The sequence below is a fragment of the Lepus europaeus genome, chromosome 11 (assembly GCF_033115175.1).
Source record: "Lepus europaeus isolate LE1 chromosome 11, mLepTim1.pri, whole genome shotgun sequence".
NCBI classification, from domain to species: domain Eukaryota; kingdom Metazoa; phylum Chordata; class Mammalia; order Lagomorpha; family Leporidae; genus Lepus; species Lepus europaeus.
Window position 1 is genome coordinate 104,490,941 of NC_084837.1, and position 22,117 is coordinate 104,513,057.

Genomic DNA, 22,117 nt, shown 5'->3' on the forward strand with positions numbered 1-22,117 from the left:
GAGACACAGAGCAGTAAAGGGCCATGGCTTAGCAACTGCAGCAGCTCCCTAAAACTCCCATTTCCCTGCAAGGGCCATGGACCACAGCAACCACAGTCATGTGAGAAAACCAGGACCAAGCGAATCCAAGACGCATTAGTCCTCATCTGTGGCAGCACTGGGGACAGTATGTGTGCCCAGCCAGATAAGATACATGTGGCCATCCTTGGGGACAGTATGTGTGCCCAGCCAGAGAAGACACATGTGGCCATCCTTGGGGACAGTATGTGTGCCCAGCCAGAGAAGACACATGTGGCCATCCTTGGGGACAGTATGTGTGCCCAGCCAGAGAAGACACATGTGGCCATCCTTGGGGACAGTATGTGTGCCCAGCCAGAGAAGACACATGTGGCCATCCTTGGGGACAGTATGTGTGCCCAGCCAGAGAAGACACATGTGGGCATCCTTGGGGACAGTATGTGTGCCCAGCCAGAGAAGACACATGTGGCCATCCTTGGGGACAGTATGTGTGCCCAGCCAGAGAAGACACATGTGGCCATCCTTGGGGACAGTATGTGTGCCCAGCCAGAGAAGACACATGTGGGCATCCTTGGGGACAGTATGTGTGCCCAGCCAGAGAAGACACATGTGGCCATCCTTGGGGACAGTATGTGTGCCCAGCCAGAGAAGACACATGTGGCCATCCTTGGGGACAGTATGTGTGCCCAGCCAGAGAAGACACATGTGGCCATCCTTGGGGACAGTATGTGTGCCCAGCCAGATAAGATACATGTGGCCATCCTTAGCCCCTTGCTGCGTTAATCTCACACGTGGGGACACGGGTCATGCCACAGTTACGCCAGCAAAACAGATCTGAGGACACCAGCTCAGGACCGTTCCAATTCCTCTCTGATGGTCTGCTTTCCTACAGTGCATCGCGTGGCCTCATGCAACCTTACAGATGTCTTAGTACCGCTATTACTCTTTTGCAAGGACACATCTACTAATTAAATCAAAGTCCCCAGGTCATGATTATGCCAAAGCTTCATTATCAATGCCTGTGAAACTCATTCTATAATCAACATAAAACTATTTATATCTCACCTTTGGCCAAGTAGGCACTTACTCTACTGTCATCATTGCCCAATTACAAGAAGTCTGTCTGTGAACAGACCCAGACCCAGGAATAATCTCTATGTTAAAACTATTAATAGATCTGAGCCATCTCTGTCGCAACTATTAAACTTAATGATTAAACAAAATAGATTTGAGGACTGTCTCTCAAAACGCCACAGAAAGAATATGAGGGTGTAGAGGGGGCCAGAGATGCCCTGGACTCTTGGTCTGCAGGAATCTTGGTTTGGAATGACACATACCTTATCCATATGGAAGATCAAATCCAATTCACACACATTTTCAAAACATTTATCCAGGGTCTCCACAAAAACCTATGAAACAGGAAGACATGGATAAAGAAGAGAGAAATGGGAACATATTCATGGCTTCATGTCATATTTGAAAGTGAAGGTCAAAGTCACGACACTAATTACCTTAGGGTAAATCTCAAAAAAGAGAGGGGAGAAAAAACAAAATCAAAACACAAACCCTACCCCAGCATTAGCGGATCACTGTACTTATCCCAACACAGAGGGCGTGATCTAGGACAGAAAGCCTTGGTCTTAGTACAGCAACCCAGTCAGCAGGGATGTGTGGTTTCCTGCCCCCGCTTCATAAGGCACCAATTTACACACAACAACAAATCAAAATACCAACTCCATAAACACTATGACTTTTCCTCAAGCCTCAATGTACACGTCTAAAAACTTTATACTTGAAAATTACATTAGTTTTATCTTGTTAATTTCAGTTAACATATCTTCACACAAATACACTTAATTTACACATTTACAACTTTTTTTAAATTTTTTTTTTTTTTTATTTTTTGACAGGCAGAGAGGATAGTGAGAGAGAGAGAGACAGAGAGAAAGGTCTTCCTTTGCCGTTGGTTCACCCTCCAATGGCCGCCGTGGCTGGCGCGCTGCGGCCGGTGCACCGCGCTGATCCGAAGGCAGGAGCCAGGTGCTTCTCCTGGTCTCCCATGGGGTGCAGGGCCCAAGCACTTGGGCCATCCTCCACTGCACTCCCTGGCCACAGCAGAGAGCTGGCCTGGAAGAGGGGCAACCGGGACAGAATCTGGTGCCCCAACCAGGACTAGAACCCGGTGTGCCGGCGCTGCAAGGCGGAGGATTAGCCTATTGAGCCAAGGCGCCGGCCCTACAACTTTTTTTTTAAAAAAAGATTTATTTATTTATTTGAAAAACACAGTTCTAGACAGAGAGAGGGAAGAGACAGAGAGAGAAATCTTCCATCCGCTGGTTCACTCCCCAAATGGCTGCAACAGCCAGAGCTGAGCCGATCTGAAAAGTCAGGAGCCAGGAGCTTCCTCTGGGTCTCTCACGTGGGTGCAGGGATCCACTTCTGCTGCCTTCTCAGTCACATTAGCAGGGAGCTGGATCAGAAGAGGAGCAGCCAGGAACTGAATTGGTGCTCATATGGGGATGCTGGCACTGCAGGAGGCGCCTTAATCTGCTACGCCACAGCACTGGCCCCAATTTTCATGATTTTTTTTTTTTTTTTTTTTGACAGGCAGAGTGGACAGTGAGAGACAGAGAGAAAGGTCTTCCTTTGCCGTTGGTTCACCCTTCAATGGCTGCTGCAGCTGGCACGCTGTGGCCGGCGCACCACGCTGATCGGAAGCCAGGAGCCAGGTGCTTCTTCTCCTGGTCTCCCATGGGGTGCAGGGCCCAAGCACTTGGGCCATCCTCCACTGCCTTCCCGGGGCACAGCAGAGAGCTGGACAGGAAGAGGAGCAACCAGGATAGAATCCGGTGCCCCAACCGGGACTAGAACCCGGGATGCCGGCACCGCAGGCGGAGATTAGCCTATTGGGCCATGGCGCCGGCTGCACCGGCCCCAATTTTAACTTTTTAATAATGTAACAGAAAAGTGCACAAATGATAAGGGTTCAGTTGGATGACTTTTCAGGCTGAACACATAACTCCCATCCAGGTATCGCCCTGTTTTGTTTTCTCCCTCAGAGAATGGCCTCCTATCCACAATCCTGTCAGGACCAGCATCAGTTGTTCAGGACTGCATGAAAACAGTCTGACCAGAGGCCTGCAAGTGGCCTGGAACGAGGACACCCTCTCCTGCCGTACCAGAGGGGGGAACACAGGTAAGCTGCCCTGCGGCAGCTGCCAGGACACCACTGGCTATGGGCACCATCACACACTACTGGAGCCGGCCCAGCTCTGCCGCATGTAAACAAATGGCTGTTCCACCCAGCGCTGGAGCAGGTGCCTTCCTTGGTGATTCTGGTATTAGAACACAAGGGGCGGAAGGCAGAGTCCTCCGCTGGGACTGACCGTGACAAGCTCAGTGTTCCACTTTGGAACCATTCGGCGTTATGTAGTAATACTCCATGACCTAGCAATTGTGCACCTAGACCCATACACACACACACACACGCCAAAAACTAACCCAAGCATTGCTGACAGTATTATTCCTAATTCTTTCCCTGCAAGACAACAGAGTTAAATACGGGCCTGTCTGCCATCGCTGTGCTGGGTCCGTGGTGAACCCCTATAACGCAGCAGCGGAAGTCCTTCATTTCTGGGAAATTTTACCAAATTATTTTGCTGAGAACTTCCTCCCTTCCACACCCCTAATCAATCTTTCTGGAGCTGCTTCTATCGGGGCACTGAATCGCATTCTACTTTCTGTTTCTCTCCCATTTTTCCACCTCTGCTCACTCGTTCCACTGAACTTGATCTTTCAGTCCTTTAATTGAGGCAAGTGTGTGTTGCCATTTCCTCTCAGGTTTTTCATTTCTGAGACCATTTTGTTCTCTGAGTGTTCTTTGTTTGGTGTCCATTTACTTAATCCTTATTTCTCTGTGGTTTAAGGACTGGTTTTGTTGTTTCTGTTGTTATTGTTGTTTTAACATGTTCTGTTTATCTCTTCTAAGTTGCTTCTTACTGTTTGCCACTTTGTTCCACGTTAGGGATCCTCCTCGGTTACCTGACAACCCTTGTTTTTTCGTTCATTTTCCATACTAATAAAAGGCTGAGCAGAGAGTGCTACAGTCATGGCTACTTGTTAGGGATTCCCCAGATTTCTAAACTTTCTTTCCCCTGGGCTTGGTCAGACCCCCTAGGGAAATCTTAGACTGTCCTGCCTGGAGAGGAAAGGCCTAGCTGCCAGAAATTTGGGAGCTGAGTGGGGGGAAAAGGTGGGAAAGTCAGTATTTGATATCAAATCAGAATGCATACATTCATCAATCCTGACTCACACAATTAGTTGTACTTGTGTTCCCCAAACCAGAGACAGAGTCTTTTATCCTCTACAGAGAATACCTCTGGTCCTGGGGCCAGTGCTGTGGCACCAGCATCCCATATAGGTGCTGGTTCTAGTCCTGGTTGCTCCTTTTCCAATCCAGCTCTCTGCTATGGCCCGGGAAAGAAGAAGAAGATGGCCCAAGTGCTTGGGCCCCTGCTCCCATGTGGGAGACTCAGAAGAAGCTCCTGGCTCCTGGCTTCGGATCAGCTCAGCTCTGGCCGTTGCAGCCATTTGGGGAATGAACTAGCGGATGGAAGATCTTTCTCTCTGTCTCTCCCTTTCACTGTAACTCTACTTCTCAAATAAATAAATAGATAAAATCTTTAAAAAAAATACTTTTAGCCTTGTGTTAGGGGAAGGGCAACTGCCCAAAGAACTGAAACTGGGGAAAGGACTTCTGGATCTAACTGGGTCTCAGACAGCTTTCTCTGCCCACTCCACACCCACACCCCAGTGGGACTCCACACTGCCAGTTCTGTGCATTTTGAGGGTTCTGTGGTGTGGATCAGGTTGACTGTCAGAATTCCCCACTGCTGGCCTGGGATGTGGCTTCCTCAGGCTTGCCAAGTCTACTACCAGGCATTCACATTCTTTGCTGCTTTCAAAACATTTGTGGATATTATCTCCTTTCCTGTTCTGTCCTCTGTGTGTATATGCTTTCTTTTTACTTCATTGTCTATAGTTTTTTTTTTTTTTAAAGATTTATTTTATTTATTTGAAAGAGGTATCTCTCACTGCTGGTTCACTCCCCAGATGGTTACAATGGCAGGGGCTGGGCCAGGCCAAAGCCAGGAGCCAGGAGCGTCATACAGGCCTCCCACATGGGTACAGGCGCCCAAGCACTTGGGCCATCCTCTGCTGCTTTCCCAGATGCATTAACAGGGAGCTGGATGGGAAGCGTAGAGCCAGGCCTTGAACTGACCCCCATATAGGGTGTCAGTGTTGCAGAAAACAGCTTAACCCCTTACATCACAATGCTGGCCCCCATTTTCTATAGTTATAAGGGAAGAAAATGAATTAAGAAGTGTGGAAGTCTCCAATATGATTTTTTAAAAAGATTTATTTATTTCTTTGAAAGGCAGACTTACAGAGAGAGAGGGAGAGACACAGGGAGAAAGAGACCTTCCTTCCACTGGTTAATTCCCCAATGGCCACAATGACAGGCCAGGCAGGGCGGAAGCTGGGAGCCAGAGCTTCTTCCTAGTCTCCTGCCTGGGTGCAGGGCCCCAAGCACTTGGGCCATCTTCTGCTGCTTTCCCAGGCACATTAGCAGTGAGCTGGATGGAAAGTGGAGCAGCTGAGACTTGAACCAGCACTCACATGGGAAGCCGCTATCACAGGCAGTGGGCTTAAGCTACTGCACCACAAAGCTGGATCTTCCAATAAGATTTTTTTAAATGAAACTTGATGAAGTCTGAAGTTATAAGGGTAAGCTTGGGATGCCACATTCCACATGGGAGTGCCTGGTTTGAATTCTGGCTACTCTGCTTCCAATCCAGTCTCCTGCTAATGTGTACCCTGGGAGGCAACAGGTGATGGCTCAAATACTTGGGTCACTGCCACTCACGTTAAGACCGGGATTGAGTTAACTAGCTTTGGCCTGGGTTAATCCTGGCTGTTGTAATCATTTGAGGAGGGAACCAGAAGATGGAAGAGCTCTCTCTATGTGTCTCTTTGTCCTTCAAACAGAATGAAAATAAATGAAAAAAAATTTAAGTTCTTACAGAAGATAAAACATAAGAGCATATTTTTAAAAGATTTATTTATTTGAAAGAGTTATATATAAAGAGGGAGACACAGAGAGATCTTCACCTACTGATTCATTTGTCAAATGCCAAAAACAGCCAGGGCTGGGCCAGGCCAAAGCCAGGAGCAAGGAATTCCATCCAGGTCTCCAAAGTGGGTAGCAGAGGCTCAAGTATTTGTGCCATCTTCTGTTGCTTTTCCAAGCCTATTAGCAGAGAACAGAATGGAAGTGGAGCAGCTGGGACTCAAACCGGTGCTCATATGGGATGCTGGCATTTTAGGGTGGCAGCTTAACCCACTATGCCACAATGCTTGCTCCATGAGAGAATATTATGCAAAGAAAATTTGGGAAAACAGCGATAGTGGTGTGGTGTAGAAGGTTAAGCCTCCACCTGTGATGCCAGCATCCTCCTATATGGGTGCCAGTTTGAGTCCCGGATGCTCCACTTTTGATCCAGCTCCCTGCTAATGCCTGGTAAACAGAAGAAGATGGCCCAAGTGCTTGGGACCCTGCACCCACGTGGAAGACCCAGAAGAAGCTCTTGGCTCCTGGCTTCAGCCTGGCTCAGACCCAGATACTGTGCTTATTTGGGGAGTGAACCAGAGGATGAAAGATTGATATCCCTGTTCCTTTCTCTTTCTCCTTCTTTCTCTGTATCTCTGCCCTTCAAATAAATAAAAATAAATCTTAAAAAAACAGCAATAATACACAAGTTAAAAGGAATTCAATTTTTTATAAAGGTGATATTTTAAGTAATTTGGGAATAGATGCATAGTACTGATTTTCAATAAATATCATCACTATAAACAGTGCTAAGACAGTATTGGACAAACTGCTATCCTTGGTGGGGGGGTGGAATAAAGTTACCTATCTCAATGCAGACATTAAGATATATTATAGATACTAATGAGATAAATGTAGGAAACAAACTGAAACATTGGCAGACTCCCTGCATGCTACTCAGGTCTCCTGAAGGAGCAACTGAGTCAGGGCAATGAAGCTCTGGGGCTGCTGGAACTGTTGAAATTGGGAACCCTGGACCCCGAACTGTGATGCTCAGAGCACAGGGGGAGGCTGTCACACTCTGAAGCAGGGACCAGCATTGTGGTGGAGCAGGTTAAAGCACCGTTTGCAGCACCAGCATCCCACACTGGGGTGCTGGTTCCAGTCTCGGCTACCCCACTTCTCATCTACGTTCCCAAGAATGTCCCTGGGAATGCAGCAAGAGACAGCCCAAATACTTGGGTTCCTGCCACCCACATGGCAGACCAGAATGGAGTTCCTGGGTCCTAGCTTCAGCCTGGCCCAGAGCTGGCTGCTGCAGCCATTTAGGGAGTAAACCAGCAGATGGAAGATCTCTGTCTCTCCTTCTCTATCATTCTTTCAAATAAATAATTAAATCTAAAACAAACAAATAACTCTGCAGTAGCACTGACCCAAGGGGTTATTTCATTAGAGAGAACTAATGAAATGAGGCCTGGCTTCTCAGATAGGCCAGGGATGCAGGACAAGACAGACTAGTCCAAGATAGGTCTGGAAAATGAGCAGCCAGATACAGCAGTTTCTCCTAGAGCCTGAAGACATTTATCATTCAAGGTCATGACCAAAGTCAAGAGAAAGAAAAGGAAAGTCAGATAATGAAGGGATAAAATGCAGGAGGTGGAAAAAGCAGCAAAGAGAATACGAATGGACAAACAGCCTGAGCTGATGACACCGCAGACTCCGATAGGAAAATAACAAGCTTGCGTCGTCCTAAGGCAAGACACGGTTCCAAAAATAAATCCCTTAAGAAACAAATCTGAGGAACATAATTACAAAGAAAATTCCTCCGAAAATGGTGGGAGCAGATACACACGGAGAGTCATCAAGAAGCGGAAGTCACGTACAACACTGTCTTGTGAAAGGCAGCATCAGGGTACGGAGTGGAAGAGGCAGGAGAACCGATCTAGACGGAGCAAAAGAAAACTACAGTCTTATCTCGCTCCTGCTCAGGATCAGGACGTGGGCACCGGGGCAGAAGCAGCAGCTGTGCAAGGCGCAGAGGCTGAGACGGGAAGAAAAGCGTCAAGAACCTGAAAGGTTGTGCAGACACCAAAGCCGATTTCAGCCCAGCTCCCTTCAGAGGCAGACACAGCACTGGATCAGAAGCAGCTTTAAAGAGGAGGTTGGAGAGGGCAAAGAAACAACCAGGACGTGGGAGGAGGGGAAGAAAGCTGAGAAACAAAAACAAGAAACCACTACAGTTACTGGAGATTCTGCTCTCAAGGCTGCCACCCTGTTGGCATCGGGAATGCAGGTCACTCCTGAGACGCCACAGCAGCTCCAGGGTCAGCCCCGCAAGCCACAGCGTTGGCAGAGATGAAGTAGCTGAACCTAGCTATTACGACCCCGCAATTGTGCCTCCAATGTAATTTGCTGAACAAGAGAGAAAAAGGAGAATGCTTTGGCAAGGAAGGAACGATGGGGACTAATCCCAGTCTGCTGAAATATGAAGTAAGATGCACTTTGAACACAAGGACCAGAATGTCACATACAGGAAACTAGTGGGCAGTAAGGGGAAGATGGAGCTGGATGTTACAGGATGCTGAAGTACCAGGACGAGTGGAAAGTCAGAAGCTCAAAAGAATAAATGAATAAATTGAGAGAAATGCTATTTTTAATTCACTGCTCATTCTAAATCCAATAGGAACATCTGCGACCTTTACAAACTACTCAGAAACATATGCAGATGTACACATGGTTATAAATATTAGAGCACATACTGAACAAGAACTGCTCTGCAAGAGAATTGCTGGTCTTACAAGGTATGTAGCTATGTTAAACCAGTAACCAAAATGATGCAAAACAAGTGCAGAAATAAAAATATATCTTTGGGGCTAGTGTTGTGGAGTGGCGAGTAAAGCCACTGCCTACAACACTGGCATTCCATATGGGCAGTGGCTCAAGACCCAGCTGCTCCATTTCTGATCCTGCTCCCCGTTAATGCGCCTGACAAAGCAACGGAGGATGGCCCAAGTGCTTGAGCCCCTGCACCCATGAGGAGACCTGGATGAAGCCCCTGGCTCCTGGCTTCAACCTGGCCCAGCTGGCCATGGCAGCCACTTGGGGAGTGAACCAACAGATGGACCTCTGTCTCTCCTTCTCTCTGTGTAACTCTGACTTTCAAGTGAATACATCAATTTTTCTTATACAAGGAAGAAAATCATAACCCAGTGAAGAAACTGAAGTGTTAAAACAAGACCCTACAATGAGTTAGGTGTTCATTCAGCCAACGGATAATGAGTGATTATTACCCACTGGGCACAGAGCTTTCTGCCAGTTTGTATTCTGGGTGTGAACAAGAAAGCAAGTAAGATCCTTCTTATTGTCCTAGGTGCTCTGAAAGAGGTAAACAGGACTATAGGACAGGGGTTACTACAAAGACAGTGCCCAGCAAGTCTCTAAGAATGAACGAGGCCGGCACTGTGGCACAGCAGGTAAAGCCGCCACCTGCCACACCAGCATCCCATATGGTGCCAGTTCAAGTTCCAGCTGCTCCACTTCTGTGATCCAGCTCCCTGCTAACGTTCTAGGAAAAGCAGTGGAAGATGGGCCAAGTGCTCGAGCCCCTAGACCCACGTGGGACCCAGAAGAAGCTCCTGGCTCCCAGGCTGCTGCGACAACTTGGGTAGTGAACCAGTAGATAGAAGATTTTAAATCTGTCTCTCCCTCTCTCTCTGTAACACTCAAATAAATAAATAATTCTTTTATTTTGTTTGAAAAACAGAATGAACATGGAGCTGGACATCGATGATGAAAAGAAGTCACTCTCAGAGCTGAAGAGTGAAGGAGCCCAGATCAGGGCACTGGGCAGGCAGAACAAGTGCAGAGGCCCGGGGGCAAAGACGCACTTGTGTTTGAAGAACGACAAGGAGGAGGAGCAAGGTGCAGGGAAGAGTGTGTGGTGACACCAGGTGGAGCCAGAGGAGCCAGATCATGTGGGCCTTGTAGGCTACAACTGGGGAGTTTGCATTTCACTCTAAACTTACTAGACACAAAAGTTTCTTCAATGGGGATGGGGGTAGGGGGTAAAAATGGATTATTTACACTTAATAGCTTAAAAAATTAGGTTGGAAAAAATTCATTTTAAAGTAAACTGAAAATACACTGAGAATTACCTTTTCATTGATTTTAAGGTAAATCATTATTTTATATGCGAACCAGGCAGACAATGCCATCAATTACACTCCTAAGAAGACACGCACTGCAACATACATCCTGACTTAAAGTCATGCAAGTGTGATGACATGTGTGTCACAGAGTAGATAAAGCTGGACCCAGTCTACACTGGACAAGTGGCTTGATTATGTTACAGAAGGCTGACATGGCCAAGAACACTGTCAACTCACATGTAAAAAGTAGTCATTATATAAGCAAAAATTCAGACATTTGTGAGGTACCTCTGTCTCTGAGCAGAAATTAAACCTGACACATTTCAGTGCTGGAGCTAAGAGGAAACATACACTTACCTGGTTTAGAGGCATTATAAATTAACACAGCATTTCTGAACGCAGTCACGTACCACATAATGCTGTTTCCGTGAACAATGTACCACACACACATCGGTAATCCCGAAGGATTAGTTCTCAGAAAATATGTATTACGAAGAAAGTACGCTTGTATTTTTTTGGCACCAACATAAACTCAGTGTTTTAACTCCATTTTCCACAAACTTCTGAAGTCCCTCTGTATGCGCCACGTTTATCCTGTTCCTTGACCACATCTACTTCTGTGCTGGATTTGATCTCCTCTTACTTCGCTTGCCACGACCCTAATCAAGTAAAAATGCTTCTCATTCCAACTGAAGAGTATTTCTCAGGAATCTAGACAGTCACCTTTCTCACCATCTGCAGACGCAATTCAGTTTTTTTTTTTTTTTTTAATCATCCCTGCAATAGATTTACATTCCAGGGATAAATACTGCTTAAACACAATGAATATTTTTTCTAGAATGCAGTAATCCTGATAAAGAATTTGGGGCTAGAGAAGATATCTAGTATCTCTATAGATTAAAAAAATCCTAACATAACGAGGAGCTAAAACACAAACCAAACCAGAAAACTGAAGACCAATAAAGCTTTTTAAGAATTATCTTTTAGGGGCCAGCTGTGGCGTAGTAGGTTAAGCCTCCACCTGCAGCACCTGCATCCCATATGGGCGCAGGTTCAAGTCCCAGCTGCTCCACTTCTGATCCAGCTCCCTGCCAATGTGTCTGGGAAAGCAGCAGAGGATGGCTCAAGTCCTTGGGCCCTTACACCCCTGTGGGAGACCCAGAAGCTGGCTCCTGGCTTCGGATCAGCCCAGCTCTGGCCGTTGCAGCCATTGGGGAATGAACCAGCAGATGAAAGACCTCTCTCTCTCTCTGCCTCTGCCTCTCTGTAACTCTGCCTTTCAGATAAACAAATCTTTAAAATGGGAGAATTAAAAAAAAGGCCAGGTCTCCCGACCTCTTGGTTCAATAGACTTCTGGCTAAGATTTTTATTTAGTAATTTTGTACTAATATTAATATGCAATATTTGAGTAACATTTTCCTTTTTAGATTTGGATTGGGGGATAATAATTAATTTACTCTGTAAATATACTTAAGTAGCATGATTTTCTGACCCAAATCTAAAAAACAATGGAATGTAACAGTTACAAAGAGGTTTTATTAAACATTTTTAAAAATCTATTTTGAGCCACTAAGGAATTGGTTCTTTTTTTTCCCCCAACAGTTCCTATTTCATCCAAATACTGAATTATTTTAATGCCTTTGTGTTGACCTCATTTGGGCATTTATTTATTTATTTTAACAGAGAGAGAATAAGTGTGTGTGTGTTTCCTTTTGCTGGCTCATTCCCCAAATGCCTGCATCAGCTAGAGCTGGTTCTGAGGCTGCGCTGGGCCAGGTCTCCCCATAGGTCGCAGGAACCCAGCTACTGTCCCATCACTACTGTTTTCCAGGATCTGCATTAGCTGGAGCAAGGAGCCGAAGCTCAAGTATTCTGATACGGGCACAGGCATCTTAACCAATATCTTAGCCATCTGCCTTGGGCCAAACGCCTGTCCCCTGTTTATACTTTTGCATATGAAAAAGCAAACGTGATAGATGAATCTTTAATCATCTTAAATAATTTTCCAAATGTGAATGGGTATAAATACACACATAAGTTAAAAGTTGCTATGTCCAAGTAAAATATCACTTCCCAAAAGAGTCTAGCTTATCTGAAACAAAAATATACACTCAACATTCCCATTTATTTGTCCCCAAACATATTAAATGTAGCTTCTTTAATTTTAATAAGACAGTAAGTAGTTGTAAGCATTTAAACTTTCCATTTTGTCGGTGTTTTCTTTTCCATAATTGTTAAGCAGGTTTTCAACCTAAGCTTCTACTGAAGTGCTTTCTACCCACAGGGCTTACTGAAGCCGTGTCGAACGAAGCAGCCCACCTGGAATCTCAGGAATAAACGATGCCATTAGACTAAATCAGTGGTTCCTGAGCTAGGGTCCCTACACATCTCAGTGTCCGTGAAGATAATGAAAACAGCCTAGAAGTAACTTGTAATTTTCAAAAAATTTAACAAAAATCATGTTTCCCCATGTCAAGATTACACAGACTAACTAAAGCAACAAGCTTCTTTGGGCAAGAAATATAAGTGAAAATAAAAACTGTAAATTTTTAAATGTCATTTGGTTTTATAGTTGCAAAAAAAAATTCAAAACAAGAAAACCAAGGGTAGTGCAAGGATCGGGTAGAAACCAGTAAAAGCAAAAGTGCTCAGCCTGGGGCTGACACTGTGGCGGAGTGGGTTAACGCCCTGGCCTGAAGTGCTGGCATCCCATATGGGTGCTGGTTCGAGACCCGGCTGCTCCACTTCCGATCCAGCTCTCTGCTATGGCCTGGGAAAGCAGTAGAAGTGACCCCTGCACCCACATGGGAGACCAGAGGAAGCTCCTGGCTTTGGATCGGTGCAGCTCCGGCGGTTGTGGCCAATTGGGGAGTGAACCAGCAGATGGAAGACCTCCCTCTCTGCCTCTCCTACTCTCTCTATGTAATCTGACTTTCAAATAAATAAATCTTTAAAAAAAAAAAAATGCTCAGCCTGAGGGTGGCTCAGGAGCTGTCCCACAGCACCACCTGGTGGACACCTGGCAATGATGCCCAACACCAACAAGAAGATAGCTTGGCTATTCAAACTTTATAAAGAGCGGACTACACATACCTGGATGAGGTCCAAGATCCCAAGTTCACTCTCTGACGAATCCACACAAAATACAAAGTAGAGGGTAGCATAGTGTCGGTAAATCAGTTTGTAGTCAGAGCCACCAATCAAACTGTGGAAGACAGGAGACATTTAAGCACCTGCATTCTAATTAAACACATCAGCCTGTGCCCAGGAGGTAACAGAGGGCCCAGTGGAAAGGTGAAGGAAGGTCAAGCGCTAGAAGCAGGCCACTGCTGCCAGGTTTGGAGGAAGATCCTAAAGCCACTTTACCTCCCCTCACCTCCTGCCTGTCTCCCCAGGGACCAGAAAACAAAATGAGCAATGCTGGAAGCAAAATAATCCAACTGCTTCCCAGGGAGAACTGGGTCTCTTCATGAGCAATTCACGCTAAGACTGGTTCAAGAACACCAGGTACCCCCTGACACCTGAGTAGGGGGAAGCTCACCTCCCACCCTCCAGGAAGTTACAGATGTTGTCATCCCGCTTGAGGACGAGGTGGAAAGTCTCCCGCACAATCTGCTGCTGGATTTCTTCTGGCTGCGGCACAAAACAAGAGCACGTGAGTGGGCAATGCTGAAAACTACATCCTGCGGAGGGGGGTGGCGCCAGGGAGAGGAGTGCTTCCAAGCCGGGAACAATCCGAACCATTCATATTCATTTCCAGGAAAGATGAGAAAATGGGGCCCGGCCACTGTGGTGGAAGCTGCATCCCACCGCTCCACTTCTGATCTAGCTCAATGCTAATGCACCTGGGAAAACAGCAGAGGGCAGTCCAAGTGCTTGGGCCTCTGCCACCCACACGGGAGACCTGGATGGAGCTCCTGGGTCCTGGCTTCCACCTGGCCCAGCCCTGGCTGTTGTGGTCATTTGGGGAGTGAACCAGTGCATGGAAGAGCTCTTGCGTTCTGTTTCAAATAAGTAAACCTCAAAAAAAAAATTTTAAAAAGAATAAATACAGAATGAAAAATGGAAAAATAGACAAGGCTCTGCTATAAAAGAATTAAGATAGGATATATTTACCTAGACATCTCAGTCATAACTGATCTATAGATGGATGAGTTGATATTCAAACAAGGAGTGGAGACTGATAAACTCTAAAAGTTAAAGAATAACTACAAAGCTTGATCCTGAAATATTTTTGTTTTCATCTGAAAAGTATCCATGCCAGCTAAATAACAAATCTCAAAAGGTCTAATAATAAAGAAGGTCAAGACGTAACCACAAACATGTTTCAAAACACTGAATTTGGGGCCGGCATTATGGCAGCATAGTGGGTAAAACCACAACATGTGTGCTGGCATCCTATGTGGGCGGCAATTCAAGTCACGGCTGCTCTACTTCCCATCTAGCTCATTCAGGGAGTGAACCAGAGGACAGAAGACCTCTCTCCTTCTCTCTGGCTCTGCCTTTCAAATAAATAAGTAAATAAATCTTAAAAAAAAAAAAAACCTGAATTTGCTACCTTTACAGATACTATATATAAGACGCTGTGTGGCTCACCAACAAAGTAGTATTAAGAAAGACAAAGTTCCAATTATTGAACACAGTTATAAACAAAATTTCTTTTTTTTTTTTTTTTGACAGGCAGAGTGGACAGTGAGAAAGAGAGACAGAGAAAAAGGTCTTCCTTTGCCATTGGTCCACCCTCCAATGGCCGCCGCGCTGATCTGAAACCAGGAGCCAGGTGCTTCTCCTGGTCTCCCATGGGGTGCAGGGCCCAAGCACTTGGGCCATCCTCCACTGCACTCCCAGGCCATAGCAGTGCACCAGCCGCGAAACAACAGCAAAAGGAAGACCTTTCTCCCTGTCTCTCTCTCACTGTCCACTCTGCCTGTCAAAAAAAGACAAAAGAAAAAGAAAATCTCTCTGACTCTCCCACCCTCTCTGTAACTCCGCCTTTCAAAAAATAATAAATATTAAAAAAATAAATGACCAATGAAAACTATTTTTAGCAATTTTTTAAAAAACATTTATTTATTTGAAAGGCAGAGTTACGGAGAGAGGAAGATACAGAGAGATCTTCCATCTGCTGGTTCATTCTCCAAATGGCTGCAAAGGCTAGGGCTGGGCCAGGTTGAAACCTGGAGCCTGGAACTTCGTCCAGGTCTCTGAACTGGGAGCAGGGGCCCAAGGATTTGGGTTATCATCTGCTTTCCCAGGTATATTAGCAGGGACCTGTATTGGAAATGGAGCAGCCAGGACTCAAACTGGTGTCCACACAGATGCCAGCCTTGCAGGCAGCAGTTTAACTGCTGGGCCACAACATTGGCCCCAAATGAAAACTTAGTATAAACTCAAGTAAATCAATCACTACTTTCCTGGTTGCAATTTAAAGAACACACAAGAGTTCACAGATGCCAGGATATTGTCAATGGTTAACGCTGTGTGCACTGAAACACAAAAAGTGCTGAGATAAGAACCTTTTAAATGTAGGTAAAGCCACTGCCTACAGTGTCAGCATCCCATATGGGCACCGGTTCGAGTCCCGGCTGCTCCACTCCCGATCCAGCTCTCTGCTATGGCTTGGGAAAGCAGTGGAAGATGACCCAAGTCCTTGGACCCCTGCACCCACATGGGAGACCTGGAGGAAGCTCCTCGCTCCTGGTTTAGGATCGGCACAGCTCCAGTCATTGCGGCCAACTGGGGAGTGAACCAGCAGATGAAAGGCCTCTCTCTCTGTCTCTCCTTTTCTCTCTGTGTAACTCTGACTTTCAAATAAATAATAAATAAATCTTTTTTAAAAATTGGCAGGAACATCTTCTGAACTACAAGCCTTTTCTCTAACTCTAAAGGGGAAGTGGTAGCAGGGGCAATAATGTCAAATGGTCAGACTACCTAATTTCTAGTTCAACAAAAAGGTTAACTACCAGTTGCTTACATGTTCCAGTTATTTTATCAACTCCTTTTATCTTTAATCCTCTGCAATTTTCACTCATGAGTTTCTTATAAAAATCCTATGATCGCCAAAGATGTACAAATAGCCAACAAGCACATAGACAAGATATCCATGGAACTAGAAATCAAAACCACAGTAAGACACACTGTACCAGGGCAGCACTGTGGTGTAGTGATGCCAGTATCCCATATGGGCACCAATTCGAGTCCTGGCTGCTCCACTTCCGATCCACCTCCCAAAAGCAGAAGATAGCCCAAGTGCTTGAGCCCCTGCCACCCAAGTGGGAGACCTGGAAGAATCCCTGGCTTTGGCCTGGACCAGCCCTGGCTGTTGCAGTCATCAGGGGAGCAAACCAGCAGATGGAAGATCTCTCTCTGTCTCTCCCTACCTCTTTCAAATAAATAAATACATCTTTTAAAAAAAAAAAAAGATACACTGCACTCACTAAAATGCCTTTACTCAAAAAGATAGACAACAAATGTTTTTTATGAGGTGGAGAAATTGAACGCTTATACAAAGCTGATGGAAATGAAACATCGGTGTAGTCACGTGGAAAACAGTCTGGCAGTTCCTCAAAATGTTCACCATAGAATTAGCATATGGCCCAGCAACGCTACTCCTGGGTACACACCCAGGAGGAATGAGAGAAATTCTGTTCACACAAAAACCTCACTGTCCACAGCAGCATTATCTCCAGAGCCAAAGTAGGAAACACCAACTGATGAATGGACACCAAAACGTGGGGGACCCAGGGCAGGAGTCTGGCCTGGAAGCTAAGCTGCCAGGTCAGACAGCTGAGTCCCAGGTTCAAGGCCCAACTCCGCTCCTGCTCCAGCTTCCTGCAGATGCAGGTCGGGCAGGGGTGGCCGCAGTGGTGGCCCAAGTGACTGGGTCCACTCACGTGGGAGACCTGAAGCTGAGTTCCTGGATCTGGGCTGCTCTGCCAGCCAGGGGCTGTCTGGGGCATCTGGACAGTGAACCAGCTCCTTCTCTGTCTCTGCCTCTTAAATAAAAAAAGAAAGAAAATATTCAAAGTTTCCTTCCAGGGCCAGCACTGTGGCAGAGCAGGTTAAGCCGCCACCTGCGACACCAGCATCCTGTGAGCGCCGGTTCAAATCCCTACTGGCACCTGGGGGAAGCAGAACCAGGTGCTTCAGCCCCTGCCCCCAGGTGGGAGACCAGAGTGGAGCCCCTGGCTTCAGCCCGGCCCGGCTATGGCTGTGGTGATGGTTTGGGGAATACACCAGACGATGGAAGGTCTCTGTCTTTCCCTCTAAGTCTTCCAAATAAATAAATGTTTTTAAAATGTGATATATACATACAAGGGAATATTATTAGGCAACAAAAAGTAATGAAGAACTGATACATGCTATAACATGGAAGAATAAAAGAAGATAGACACAAAAGACCACATATTGTCTGATTCCACTTAAATGGACTGTCCAGGATAGGCAAATTTAGGCAGAAGGGAGCTAAGTGGTTGCCTAGGCCTGCCGTATTCGCTGCTAATGGGCAGGGGTTCTCAACAAAATTGTGGTGAACACTACAAACCACTTGGAGCTACAGTGTATTTTTTTTGTAAAAAGTATTTATTTGAGAGGCAGAGAGACGGAAAGAGATAACTCAACTCTCCAAATGTCCACGGCACCCAGGCTGAAACCAATCCAGCCCCAGGGGGTGGCAGGGACTCGGCAACCTGAGCCATCACCTGCCGCCTCCTCGGTCCGCACCAGCCAGAAGCTGGAAGGAGGCGCAGAGCCCAGACCGGAAGTCTGGCATCCACCACAGGAGGTGGGCAGCCCAGGCAGCACCACGGGTCCCCGCGTGCACATTTCAAATAAGTGAACTGTGCGGTAGGTGAGGGATCTCAGTAACTGTCAGAAAAACACTGGGGTGGCGGGCGGGCGGCGGATCCACAGACACAAACGCAAATACAGGTTTAATAGGCTGAATGCTTTTCATTGTTAGCTCGATGTCGCCTAAAAAAATCTCGCTTTAGAAATCCTACGAAAAGGGTAGGGTTGTTTTCCATCTGTACTTGACAGAGACTGGAATACAGGTCCGGGAGAGGTTTATTAGCTTGCCAAAAGCAGGAAAAGTGAGCTGTGTTTGTGTTTTCCTCGTGAAATGTTCTCTGTTTTGTGGAAAATCCAAATTCACACGATCACTGATTGAGTTGTCCCGCGGCAACAACCGTCATCTCCCGCCAACCTGCCGCGTTAAAGCTGACTTTCTTCAACCCTGCGGTACAGAGAAGCGCCCGGGCGGTCCCAAGCCAACACTGAAGCCAAGATCATTGCAAGAAAAGGACTTCCCCAGTCCTTCCGGCTAAGACAAGAATTCAAAGCAGATCAATGTTTTTCCCTCCTCATGCAACTGCGGTCAACAACCAGAAAGTAGAAACAAAGGGGCTCCAGCACTCCAGCACACTCCCCACCGCGGCTCCAACCCGGGAAGCGCCGGGGTCCCGACAGGGTACAGAGGACTACAGGGCGGTGGGGCGGCGGCCTGCGGGCCGGACATCGGCCCCTGCCCAGGGGACGCAAGGAGCTGAAGAGCGAGAGGGTCATGCGGGGCGCAGGAACCCGAGGTGGTCAGCAAGCGGCGCGCAGAGGGGCCAAAGGGGGAGGGAAGAGGGCGCAGACGCCAGGAAGGGGCGTGGCGAAGCCGGGCCGCACTCACGATACGCTGGTAGAAGCGGACCAGCCGTGGCTTTCCGTGGTTGTTGAAAACCAGAATCGCCTGAATCATCTTTGCGGACCATGCAACCCCCTCAGCACCTGCTGTTCCCACAAAGCACCTCTTCCCGTCATAACACGGGCACTTCCGGTTGGTACGCGGCTAAGAGCCTCGCCCGGAAACCAGGCTCCGGCGCCCCGCAGTCCGAGCACTAAAGGGTCCGGGGCCCCTGAGGCCTGCAGAGGGCGGAGGGCTCGCCGGGGGCGGGGCAGATGTGGACAGCAAGCAGCGAGACCAGACTGGACGCGAACCCGGATCCTGAGCCCCTCGTCCACACGGACCGCCGGGGCGAAAAGCCGAGCACGTCGGAAAAGCAGATCCGGAGGCAGAAACGGCCCCGTCCGCGTCGAACCCGCAGTCCTTTCCCGGGACGTTCCGCTGAGTGTAGACGCCGGCTCGCGTGGCCACTCCTCGGCTAAGGAACGGTTCGTTCGTGCTTCCGTCTCAGTGTCGCGCAATGCTGCTCCGAATTAGGGCCGTCTCCAGGTGCAGGAGGGCTGCCGGCCGGGGTAGCTGGTGAATGGGCGGATGCTGGGGTCTTCAATGCAATTCCAGGGGAAGGTACTGCGGTCCCAAGTTGGGAAAGTTCTTGCTTTTTTTTCTGTTCGTGAGCTGGTGTGTGTGAGGTGCAGCCCGTCCGTACACAGCGAATGGAGCTGCAGATCCGTCTCCAGGGCTGTTAACACCTTTAAAATATGTAAATGAGGCCCGGGGATTCCAGCTCTAGATTTTGTAATAAAATGGCTGAGGGTGTGTGAAAAGGTGCCTCAAGATCCCCCCACCACCACCACCCAGGTCGACGCTGTGGTGTAGCAGGTAAAGCCACTGCCTACAGTGCAGGCATCCCATAAGGGCGCCAGTTCCAGTCCCGGCTGCTCCACTTCTGATCTGGCTCTCTGCTAATGGGCTGGGAAAAGCAGCAGAGGATGGTTCTTGCCACCCCCATGGGAGACCCAGAAGAAGGTCCAGGCTCCTGGTTTTAGCCTAGTCCAGCCCTGGCCGTTGTGGCCATCTGTGGAGTGAACCAGCAGATGGAAGATCTCTGTCTCTCCCTTTCTCTCTGGAACTCTGCCTTTCAAATAAATTAATAAATAAATCTTTTTAAAAAAGTTTTAGGATAACTGGTTAGCACTTTGGAAATAGGCAAATTAGTTACATCATTTCATACCTACCCTTAAGTTATAGGCAGAGTTTAGTATAAAACCAAATAATAATGAAAATGGAAAACAAACATCTGAAAAGAGAATATATTTATTGTAGGAGCAATAAAAAAATCACAAACAGAACATATATATATGTATATATACAATTAGAGAGATTCTAATTTTTGTAAGACAAATTTTTAAATGTAGAAAATAGTTGTGGGGCTGACGCTGTGGTGTAGCAGGTAAAGCCACCACCTGCAGTGTTGGCATCCAATATGAGCATGAGTTCGAGTCCTGGCTGTTCCACTTCCCATCCAGCTCTCTGCTATGGCCTGCGAAAGCAGTAGAAGATGGCCCAAGTCCTTGGGCCCCTGTACCCTTGTGGGAGACCCAGAAGAAGCTCCTGGCTCCTGGCTTCGGATAGGCCCAGCTACTGCCATTGTAGCCATTTGGGGAGTGGATAGAAGACTTCCCTCTCTTTCTCTGACTCTCTTCTCCGATTCTGCCTTTTTTTTTTTTTTAAGATTTTATTTATTTATTTGAGAGGTAGCATTACAGACAGAGAAGGAAAGACAGAGAGAGGTCTTCCATCTGCTGGTTCATTCCAAAAATGACCACAAAGGCCAGAGCTGGGCCAATCTGAAGCCAGGAGCAAGGAGCTTCTTCCGGGTCTCCCACGTGGGTGCAGGGGCCTAAGGACTTGAGCCATCTTCCACTGCTTTCCCAGGCCATAGCAGAGAGCTGGATGGGAAGTGGAACAGCCGGGACTTGAACCAGCATCTATATGGGATGCCAGCACTGCAGGTAGTGGCTTTATCCGCTACGCCACAGCACCGGCCCCTGAAGTGTTATTATTTTTAAAAATTGTTTATTTATTTGAGAAGCAGAGAGAGAGCTCTCGCCATGGCTTGGTTCACTCCCCAAATGCGGGCGCTGGGCTGGGGTCAGAGCTGGCAGTGGGATCTCACATGAGTGGCAGGTCCACTGCCACCCGGGGTCTGCAGCAGCAGGAAGCTGGAGCCGAGAACAAAACCCAGGTGCTGACACGGATGTGGGGGTCCAGACTATGAGGCTAAGCATCCACTCCTAAAGCAGTAATTTTTACCTTAGCAAATACCATTTTAAAAATGTTTTCATACCCAATTCTGGCAAGGGTAGCTTGAAAATGGTTCTCTAACTACACTGCCGGTAATAACCCTTGGGGGAAGCAATCTGCCGAAAGAACAAGTACTTTACAGAAGACTCCAAAGCAATAAGCCAGAAATACAGTGTTTGTGTGGGAGGGGAAAGTTGGGGGAACTATACATTTTGGCATTTTTTGAAACGTTAAGTATATTAGCTAAATAGGGATCAACTTAAATATCCAACATTGAACCGTGCTAGAACTTTTCCATGACAGTCAGTCTTTAAAATGATGGCTATAAAGACTATGTAGCAGTATGGGAAGAGATTATGTAACATTAACTATAAAAGTAGTATCAAGTTTTATGTATAGGCACAGCATTACAATCATGTACAGAAATATTAATCAAAATATTAAAAATTATGAACATAACAGTGAAATTATGGGTTCTTTTCCCCTTTAAATATATTTTTAGGTCTTTTTAAAGGATTTACTTATTTATTTGAAAGAGTTACAGAGAGAGAGGGAGAGACAGAGAGAGCCTCTGTCCACTGGTTCACTCCCCAAAGAGCTGCAGTGGCCAGCGTTGGGCTGATCTGAAGCCAGGAGTCAGGAGCTTCTTCCAGGTCTCCCCCTGGGTGTAGGGGCCCAAGCATTTGAGTCATCTACTGCCTTCCCAGGCCATAGCAGAGAGCTAGATCAGGAGAGGAGCAGCCGGGACCTGAACTGGCGCCCATATGGGATGCCAGGGTTGCACATGGCAGCTTTACCCGCTGTGCCACAACACTGGCCCCCTAAATGTGGTTTCCAAATGCATTATTTATGGAGATGAGTTCAATCCC

General features: G+C 47.0%; 1 protein-coding gene across 1 annotated transcript in view; it reads right to left on the minus strand.

Moving 5' to 3' along the window:
* AP3S2 (adaptor related protein complex 3 subunit sigma 2) overlaps positions 1 to 19,092 on the minus strand; it is a 58,935-nt gene extending 39,843 nt beyond the window's left edge. Inside the window, exons 1-4 of the mRNA XM_062206249.1 lie at positions 18,951 to 19,092; positions 13,818 to 13,909; positions 13,370 to 13,481; positions 1,356 to 1,427 (exon numbers count right to left, since the gene is read on the minus strand). Coding sequence (XP_062062233.1) covers positions 1,356 to 1,427; positions 13,370 to 13,481; positions 13,818 to 13,909; positions 18,951 to 19,019 — 345 coding nt within the window. The 5' untranslated portion in view covers positions 19,020 to 19,092. The remainder of the gene's footprint in view (positions 1 to 1,355; positions 1,428 to 13,369; positions 13,482 to 13,817; positions 13,910 to 18,950) is intronic.
* Between the last annotated feature and the right edge of the window lie 3,025 nt (positions 19,093 to 22,117).